At 34.0% G+C, this 10,146-nt stretch overlaps 1 protein-coding gene across 1 annotated transcript in view; it reads left to right on the top strand.

Annotated features, from left to right (window-relative positions):
- Window positions 1-10,146, top strand: part of Arap2 (ArfGAP with RhoGAP domain, ankyrin repeat and PH domain 2) — a 188,153-nt gene that overhangs the window by 166,453 nt on the left and 11,554 nt on the right. The window contains exons 29-30 of the mRNA XM_048784042.1: window positions 5,498-5,580; window positions 7,910-7,973. Of these exons, the coding sequence (XP_048639999.1) occupies window positions 5,498-5,580; window positions 7,910-7,973 (147 nt within the window). The remainder of the gene's footprint in view (window positions 1-5,497; window positions 5,581-7,909; window positions 7,974-10,146) is intronic.

Genomic DNA, 10,146 nt, shown 5'->3' with positions numbered 1-10,146 from the left:
TATATATATATATATATATATATATATATATATTCTTCCAGTAGGGAGTAGGGCAGCCTCTGTGTGGGCATAAATCAATTTTAGCAGCATTCTTAGTTTCTTTGTACATCCTGCATTTGCCTTCTTCCAGGGCAGTGAAATGTACAACCAGGAGGACAACAGAAGATCCTGAAATTCTGCAACTTTTGTTCCTCTACTCAGGAAATTGTATTATATACTGTACTCTAACCTTACTATTCCACTTGACACACCCAGAAGGGAGTCTGCCATATTACATGGTTGTTAATGTTTATTATCATCCTTTAGTTTTATCAGGAGAAGGATAGTAGAATTTGTAGAAATAAGGCACAAGGATTTGTAACTATGTGAATAGAGCACACCTGATTTTAAGGTTCATAAATTTTGTGATTGTACAAGTTAAAGCCAGACTTTACAGATCATTATTTTAGTCATATAGAATAGAATCTGATAAAGAAAAAATTTCTGGTTTCTGATAATAGGCCACTCACCTTGATCTTCTGGGTTAATTTCCTTAATAATTGTTCTTTCATATACATAATATGTTAGTCATTAGGTACATTTCACTGGGATTATGTCATGCTATCTTTATTAAAAACAACAACAACATAAAATCAGTACTATTATTATTCCTACTTTGCATATGAATAAATAGAGCCACAAAGACATTACAAACTTGCCCAAGACCACATAACAAGTAAGTAGTGGAGCCAGAATTCATTCTCAGGTGTCAGATTTGAAAGGCTCTATGAAAGAACTTACTAAAAACCTTAATAATTCACATTATTTTAGCTTGCTGTTTTTGTTCACAGGATTTTATTTTAAAAGGATAGCTCTTTTTCATTAAATGGTACTAAATATTTTCAAACATGGTTATACATACAATTTAATTATTCATAATTATCCTCCAAGCTGATGTAAACTCTACTATCTGCCTCAAAGAAGCTAGTTCATGGAGCAGTGACTCTTAAGAGATGTTTTTTCTGAGATGAAGAATTATAAATATCCCTGAACAGAATTTGTTTTAAGAATTTGTATGCCTTTAAAAGGATCATCTTGCTCTAAGATAATTTATACAAACTGCTGTGTGCTAGTACCCTGTCTGAAAGGTAGTGTTCTTTAAGGACACCAAGCACGTTTATTCTTTAAATCACAGTGACAACAGATTATAGGTTTATAGTCTAATTAGTAAATGTTTAAAAATTTCATTTACACATCTGTCAGAATAAATTATTAATGCAACTGATATTTTAATTTGCACAGTGAAGAAAGCAGATGAGAGATTGTTTTTCTTTAAACTGAAGTTACTGTTACTTTCAACACATAGTTTTACTTTGCCAGTTATTTTTTCATATTGAACATAAGTCCCTATTTATATTGATGGTGAAGTCATTGCCAGTATTAACTTTTCAAGCAATTGCACAAGTAATAATCAATGGTAAAATCCCCCAACTTAAGTAAAGATTTGGCTGTGTTTTGACATTTGCCATTAATATATCTGTACTTGTATGTATTTAGAAAATGATTTCCTGAGAAGGGAGTCGAAATTCCAAATTGAGAAGTGTATTTAAAGCAACTTTGTGTTAATTAGAGATAATTTATGAATGTTCATTAACAACAAATTAGGGTAATACACAGGGGAAGGTATATTTTGTTTTGCAAGTTTTCCCTGCACAGAAAAATGTTAATTAAAATGTTTTCAGACTTGATTTACATAAAAGGTGAGAGGTTTCAAAGAATATTGCCATGATACTGTTAATAGTGTGAAAAAAGCAAGTAAGTAAAGGGGGTCGTTAAAAGTTGCACACACTAATAAGCAAACTCCTTTTAGCTACAGGAATAATTTTTCAAGCATGCTTATTTAATTGGCTTAGTTAAAAGTTTTACTTTGAAATGTGGTGGTTGAAGCAACAGATTACAGACTTTATAACAGTATAGTGCATTGAACTTTTTGGAGGAATTATCCAGAAATTATATACACCAAAAGAGAGAGTTGTAATATGCCAGTAGTGAATTCATCTTGCCAAGTGATTTTCCTTTTATAAAGACTGTTTTATTAGTATCTTTCCAGTTCCTCTTCATGCATATTTACTTTAAAGATTGCAACAAAAAAAAATATTTCTTTTCACAATAGTTGATCTCTCTGATGATTTTATTGGTGTTTGTTTAGAAAGAAAGAATACATTATAAAATAATGAACCTGGGTGCCAGAAGTGGCTCGGGGAATTCACTGTGTTACTTTAGATTATCAACCTCTTAACAAAAGGTCTTCAAAACGTAGGCAAGCCTGAACTTGTCACTGTTTTTTGTATTTCTCCTCCTTACACATGTATGACCACCCTCCCTGTTCTATTGGAATTGCTGCCTCTTACCCTACTTCACTGCTATAAGTTGGTACTGTGTCCAAGGGAATGACTGTCTGAACTATCAGAAAGGACATATTGGCTGTGATCTGATTGACCTCTGACAAAGGTGGCCAGCAGTCAACTCTGCTGCATTTTCCTAAAAGTCAGCTTTCTCTTTGAATATCTCTTACAATGGGATGCTGAGCACCAAAGCAAGCCACCCAACTATTCTGTAATAGATCATTCAAATTTTGGAATGTTCTTTATGAAAGTTGAGAAAGTTAGCAGGTCACAAAGTCAGAAATCAGTCCCTTGGGGACTTAAAAGAAAAAAAAATGCATAAACTATCAGAAAATGACCTTACCAAGAAGTCGAGACTGATTTGAGGAAAATTATAGAAATTCACCTCTCTAATATCGATTGATCGTAACTATAATCCTTTTCAAATTTTCAAAAGGAGTTGTGTTTTCATACTTTGCAATAATGATAATCTACTTCAAATAAGTGAGAATAATTGCAAACGGGGGATAAAAAAATTAAACAATTGTGATCTATTTTCCCAACTATTTTCTATTTTCCCAACTATTTATAGATATATCAAATGGTGTGAATATACTTTATATACAACCAGAGATATGAAAAATTATGCTCCATATGTGTAATATGAATTGTAATGCATTCTGTTGTCATATATAACAAATTAGAATAAAAAAAAGAAAGTGAATACTAGGTTAGGCCTATTTACTTCCTAATAAAGTATGTGCTTAAATAATTTTAAAAATTTTTTAAAAGATATATGTTAAAGCTAAAATAGCTTAAATAATATAATCCTACCATAAAAGTGAACATACCATAGAGGAATGGTACCATAAAGTCACTTAAGAGAATTAGATATTAGGATTTAATTTTTAAATAAATATTCTATGAAAAGTGCATGAGGTGGAATAATTGTCAAAAAATTTTCAATTTAAAGTCTCCACTATCTGGAGAAATAAAAATATATTCTAAATTGATGACTTAAAATTTTAAAGATAGCAACCTTTAAAGGTATAAGAGCATGGAACTGAGTATCAGATGTGTCAGAACACTTCAAACTTCAATAAAAGTTAAGAAACTTTAAAAGAAAAAAATCAATATATTTGACTTAATAAAAATAATGGAAGTAAACAGTGAGCAAAATTATGGCAGATAGCAATTGGAATAGAATATTTCACTTAAGAGACACATAATGTCGTGTTTAATATATAAAGAAGTAGTGCAAAAAAATAAATAAAGACATGGATAAATTGTTGACATATCAAAACTACAAATGGCTAGTAAATGCATAACCAAAACTTCATAAGTCAATTATCCATCTTGGCAAAAATCTAATTCTTAATGATGTTCTTAATCCATTGCCCAGTGTCTGCAGATCTGGAAATCCATCCGTAACAGTAAGGAAAAAAAATCCAAGATACATGTTTTCAAAAATATCTTTGGTGATAAAAATAACAAATTTAGTGATATTAACTAAGGATTAGAAATAAATTCACCACTGTGGACTTTATGATTCCTGCCACAGAGACTGTTGTTCACCAGAGCATTGCTCTTTATCATATTTCTAATTACCTAGCTATATATTTTTCCTTTATACTCTCCTAACCTGCTTGCTACATGGAAACCAGTTTTTCGTTTTATAAACATGTTCTTGGGTTGGGGATGTAGCTCAGTTAGTAGAGTGCTTACCTCACATGCACAAGGCCCTGGGTTCAATCCCCAGCACCACCCAAAAAAAAAAAAAAAAAGTTCTCTACCCTTTACTTTTCAAATTTAACTGTTGTTACAAAGAAAAGACATAATATAGAACTTAGTAGTCAGAAGAGCTGTACATTTGCTACATGGGCATCTGTGCATTGTCCCAGGATCCTAAAAAATACCCATATTTCAAAATTTTATGAGATTGTGTTCTAAATTTATAACAATGATAGTTATTATTTTCTTTGAGCTCACTTTATGCAATTACTGGACTATACCCTTCATAGGCATTTTTTTTTGTTTTATTTTTACAGTAACCCTTCACAATAAAACTTTGTACATTTAATCTTCATAATAACCCAATTTATATGGTCAATAATTTTACCATCCTTATTTACAAACAAGAAAATTAAGTCAGAGAAATTTAAGTAAAATCACAAACTAACAAGGTACAACCAGATTTATACCATAGTCTTTCTGACCTCAAATCCGTCACGTTTAATTATAAATGATATCTGCATACCAGTATGAAAAACAAGATTTCCTTGCAAATGTTTGAGATATGGAGAAAGTTGTGTTATAAATTATTCCCATAGTTATCCTCTTTGTAAAATCTATTATAGAATATCCAAAGGTGAATGATGAGATCTATGTGATTATTATATTATGCTTTAAGTTAGAATATACTGATTAAAATTTTGCCTATGTCAAATAATTTACCTATGTGAATATATATTCATGCATCTTTTAAAATTTTTTAAATCTTTACTTAAGCACAGATAAATGTGTTAGGAAAATTGTGGAGAAAATACAATTCAGTTAATCTATGGTAAAATGTATATTTTTTTGGCCAAATTTGAATGAATTATTATTAGAGATGATATTTAAGATAGCTTAAATATGTGTCCATAGAAGTACATAGTCTTTGAAATAAAAAATGTACAAAAAATCATGTATTATCTAGTGCCAAAATTTGACCCAACTAACATAAATATATACAGTTGTGATTTTGCTCACATTGTATAAAATGTCATGCATTTCATCACAGAATTATGAATGTATTTTAATACAGTGTACTGCCCCCAGGTAATACAGTTGGTGTGATAAAGTTACATAATATATGGCAAATGTATTTTGTTATATTTTTAAAATATGAAAAACAAATCAGTTCTCATGTACATCTGTCCCCAAGGGACATTTGAATGTGTATATACAAGATTATTTAAAAGCATTTATTTAATTACATTGTAATTAAGACACTTCATTTATTAAAATTTTGTATTATATTTATGAAGCATTGGAGAAACTAAATAATTCTAAACTCAGTTATTAATGTCAAGTAAAATACCTGTTTCATTATAAAACCTGTTCAATTGCCTTTTTTTTTTTTTCCTTTACAGAGCAGTAAATATGACAAAATGTTTCCTCTCAGTGCAATGAAGTTTTATCTTGGTGTGAAGAAGAAAATGAAGCCTCCAACCAGGTAAAGTCTGAAAACAAAGGGTTGTTGAAAGGAAAAAAGTCAGGAAAGTAAGTACGTTGCAGGATTTAGAGATCAATGACGTGAGTTTTAACTTTCTGTGAAGTGAATTTTAGGCAGAATTCTTGAGTTGTACCTCTGTAGCAGATCAGGGAACTGTGTGAGTACATAAGGAGGGGAGAAGTTCCCACTGAGACTTGTGCCAAGCTCCTTGGTGATCTTCCCCAAGTAAAGCAAGAAATCCTCAGGAGGATGAGGGTTCCTCCTCTTATCTTGATTGGGACCAACACTGCCTGGGAGTATAAGTACTCTTCCAGGCAAATCTACCCACAAGAAAGCTAATGCTGCCCTCCAGGCTTCTGATACTTGGTTTTTCAAATATTTTGGTCCTAGTCTGTAACCCCCCAACACTTTTTTTTGCCTACGTCATTTTTTTATTTGTTCTAATTAGTTATACATGACAATGGAATGCATTTTGACACATCATATACAAATGGACTATAACTTCTCATTCTTCTGGTTGTACATGATGTAGAATCACACCCGTTGTGTAATCATATATGCACATAGGGTTGTAATGTCTCAGTCTTTCTACTATCTTTCCTTTCCCCATGCCCCCTTCCCTTCCCTCACTCCCTCCTCCCTAATCCAAAGTAGCTCTATTTTTCCCTAGCCCCCACTTTTTGTGAATTAGCATCTACATATCAGAGAAAATGTTCAGCCTTTATGTAACTTGCCCTTTTTGTTATGTTAAATTTGGTATTCCAAACACACAGTAGCTATATGGTACAGAAAATGTGGACTCCTTTTATATTTTATATTTTGTGGGCTTCTGTAACACTTGATTCACCCCAGCATTTACTTTATATACAATTTCATATCACAGATCATTTCAGTTAGCTAATTAATGCTCACAGAAATATTTTTCTTAATATCATGAAACAAGATTTTAATGAACTGCATTTGCTGACTTCTCAGATTCTATTACTACAAATTTCCTTATTTTTCTCTCTATACTTCTTTTCCAAGCTCAGCACATATACCTGTGTTACAACTAGCATGTTCATTGATTTCCCCCCAAAATATATAATTCCAGCCATTTTTGCTGACATTTGGTTTTGTTTGTTTGTTTAGTTTTTGGTACCAAGGATTGAACTCAGGGGCACTTGACCCCTGAGCCATATCCCCAACCCTGTTTTGCATTTTATTTCGAGACGGGGTCTCACTGAGTTGCTTAACGCCTCGCTTTCGCTGAGGCTGGCTTTGAACTCATGATCCTCCTGCCTCAGCCTCTAGAACCGCTGGGATTACAGGCATGTGCCATTGCACCCAAGTCATTCTTTTTCAGATGATAACTTGGATGCCCCCCAAAGGCTTATCAGATGACTCCCATCTGTCATCATTATTTATTGCTTCTCTGCATCTGTAGTATTTTATATTCATGGGTACATACATAAGATAATTTTTTTTGTTTGGACATGATAATGAGAAGAGACATTTGACTTCCTAAGACTCTGATGGAGGAAGAAAGCATCTTTTTTGAAATTTCATATTTTTATCAGTTTTTCAAGTAAATAAATTTTAATAATCTAAGAATAGGAAGAACATAATTACATGGAAATGCTCTATTATATCATGCTAACATTAGTTATAAAAACTCTTCTTCTTAAAAAAATATGCCATCTCCCTGCTCTTCCCCAGCACCTACAGTTTCTGTGTTGCTATTCTGCTTCACTTTTACTTTTTCATACTGTGCTACAATTTACTGGTTCACATGCCTAGCTCCCCAAATATACTACAAAAACCTTGAGGGCAAGATCTCTGTTTTATTCAGGATTTCAATACAAGGTAACTGAATCAGTATTACTGGGTATGTAGTGGTTTTTCATGTAGTTTATTTTTTATGAGTCTGTGGACATTAGTGTGTCTAATCATAATGAGACCTGTCTAAGCATTTTTTAAAAATCTTCCATCATAAGAGTGTGTGTGTGTGTGTGTGTGTGTGTGTGTGTGTGTCAGAGTTTCTGGGGAAAAAATTGTTTTACAGTCATGAACCCAAAAAAGCAAAATGATATTGACTTTCTGCCTCTCTAAAAATATTGATCATTTTGCAGCAGTTACCAAAGCCCTTTGCTGTATTTTGTTTAAACCAATATATTTACACTGTTATTTTGATATTGTTTACCTAACAGAAACCACTTGGACTGAAATATTCCACTTTAAATCAAGAGAAAGCCAAAAGGAGTTCTGATAGCTCTATTGCCAAAGGAATTCTGTGGAGACTATCCAGTTGTCGTTTTGAATTATTTATTTTATGAATCTTGTTTTGCAGGCACCTATGTTGTGAAAGTTCACACACTCAGATGGAGTGGATGGCCAGTATCTTTATTGCACAGGTATGATATCTGTTTTAACTACTGAATGGAATATAGCAACTTTATATATAGGAAATGCTGATATGCTTGTGACTTTTTCTTTTTAAAAAAAAAAACTTTTATAATAGTTTTAATATTCATACAATTAAAATAAACTTTTATGCTCATTTTTTTAAAATATATGAATCTAAATCCATCCATTGCCCTTTGAAAAAGTTGATTCTATCAGACTTCCTTTTTATCAGCCAGCAGTTCCTTGGCTCAGGAGACACGTGCACTTGACCATGGCAGCACAGGGAAGAGGGACTCAGCTATCATCCCACTGGAGTCCCACATCGTCTTTATTTAGGGACAGATCCTGTTTCCATTTCTGTTCTCCATCTTCCCACCCCAGTTCTTCCAGAAGTTAGGGTAGGAGTGTACATTTCTTTCATATCTGGTGTGTGCTAGGTAGTTCCGAACAGTCAACTTGTACACTCCTGTTAACAAACCATGTTGTCTTTAAGAGTGGATGTTCCATCATTTCCCAGGGCTATTCATTTCGTTAGTGGTTCAGACTCAGGGTTTTCTGAGGCAGTGCTTACACTCAGCTTCCCATTTAGTCTCCTCCCTGGAGGAGGACTCACTCTTTCAGAGAAGGGTTAAATAGTCCCATTAATGAGATTGGTTTCTTTCCCAACCTTGTCTGGCTGAATTCCCAGCATTGCTTCACACAGAGTGTTGGCATTCATTGCTAACGATTAAGTTGCCACTCTTCATTACTGAGAGGGTACTTCCCTGTTTCCTTTATAAGGAAGAAGTTAACTTACCCCAAAATCTAGTCCTTACTTGTCTTGAAAAACGTTTTCTCTGTTCATTTAATTTATTAACCTTTCCAGTGGTTAATAAACGTGACTCCTCCAGCCTGCCCCTTCTGTTACCGCACACGAATGCACTTGGAAGAAAAGACTAGCTGCTGACTTTTTAAAAATTCAGGCACTCAGACTCTGCTTAAAAAACAAAAATACTGGACTTCAAGGGTTTTAGTAAAGTTGGGACTGTCTAGTCAAACGCTGTTATAGTTTTTGTCAGCAATAAATCTAATCCAATGCTTCTGTTTTTATAATTGAAGTCAGTAGACTCTGAGGTTGAAATAGCGTAAGCAGAGCCTACTCCTGTGACCAAGTTTTTCCTCCCTGCCCCTCATGTCCTTTCTCATCCTCATCCCAAACACTTGGCCCTATTATTTTCTCTTCCTCCTACTTCTGCAGATTATTCAGCTCCCTCATTAAGATAAACACAGAGGCTCTCTTGGATTAAGGATTTATGGCTCATGGTAGGGAAACAGCAAAGTAGCATAGATATACACTAATGTGTGTGTGCACACAACACACACACACACACACACACACACCAACAGCAAATGTTCCTTACAAGGAGTTCTTTCTGGCACCTAGAAAACTTTCTAATATCCATCCCCTCTTCCCTTTACTTCAAAAGCTCTCTAGATGTCACCTTAAATATCATATTCTCTGAGAAAAATTCCCTGGCCTTCAGAACAGTTAGACCCTTAGCACCTTATACTTCTTCATTATATCCATTATAACACCAATTAAAAACACATGTATGATTAGTTACTTTATGTCTTCCTCTCCTACTAACATGTGAACTCCATGAGAGGAAAGACTGCCCGTGGAGTCTTTGGCCTTTTGCCAAGTGCATACTCAGTATTTCTAAAATAGGAAAGAGGAAAAGATGACAAACAAGTAGCCAGATAAAAATTCAGATGGACATCACTGTGATAAAATAATCTGAATAATCTGCAAAAGTGGGAGGAAGAGAAGATAATAGGGCCAAGTGTTTGGGACAAGGATGAAGAAAGACATGAGGAGCAGGGAGGAAAAGAAGAAGAAAATATGGCTGAGATAAGGAGGGCCCTCGCGGAAAAAAATCCTCAGATATTGGCTTTTTGACTAGATGACGGGGGAGCTGAGATCCGTCTGAAATGCAGATGGGTCATCCAGTATTAAAAGGGGTCATCCTAGGTGCCGGGATGTATCTTAGTGGCAAAGCACTTGCCTCAAATACACAGAGCCCTGGGTTCGAGTCCCGATTCCAAAACAGAAGACAGAGGGGTCATTCTAAGGACAGGGGCCAGCACTGTCCTGTTGCAGAGATATTGTCATGTCTCATTTTATTCCATAAAGAGGACTGT

The sequence above is a fragment of the Marmota marmota genome, unplaced genomic scaffold, assembly GCF_001458135.2.
Source record: "Marmota marmota marmota unplaced genomic scaffold, marMar, whole genome shotgun sequence".
Taxonomy (NCBI): domain Eukaryota; kingdom Metazoa; phylum Chordata; class Mammalia; order Rodentia; family Sciuridae; genus Marmota; species Marmota marmota.
The sequence above is the reverse complement of the archived record's forward strand: the minus strand, read 5'-3'. Positions and strand labels throughout refer to the sequence as shown.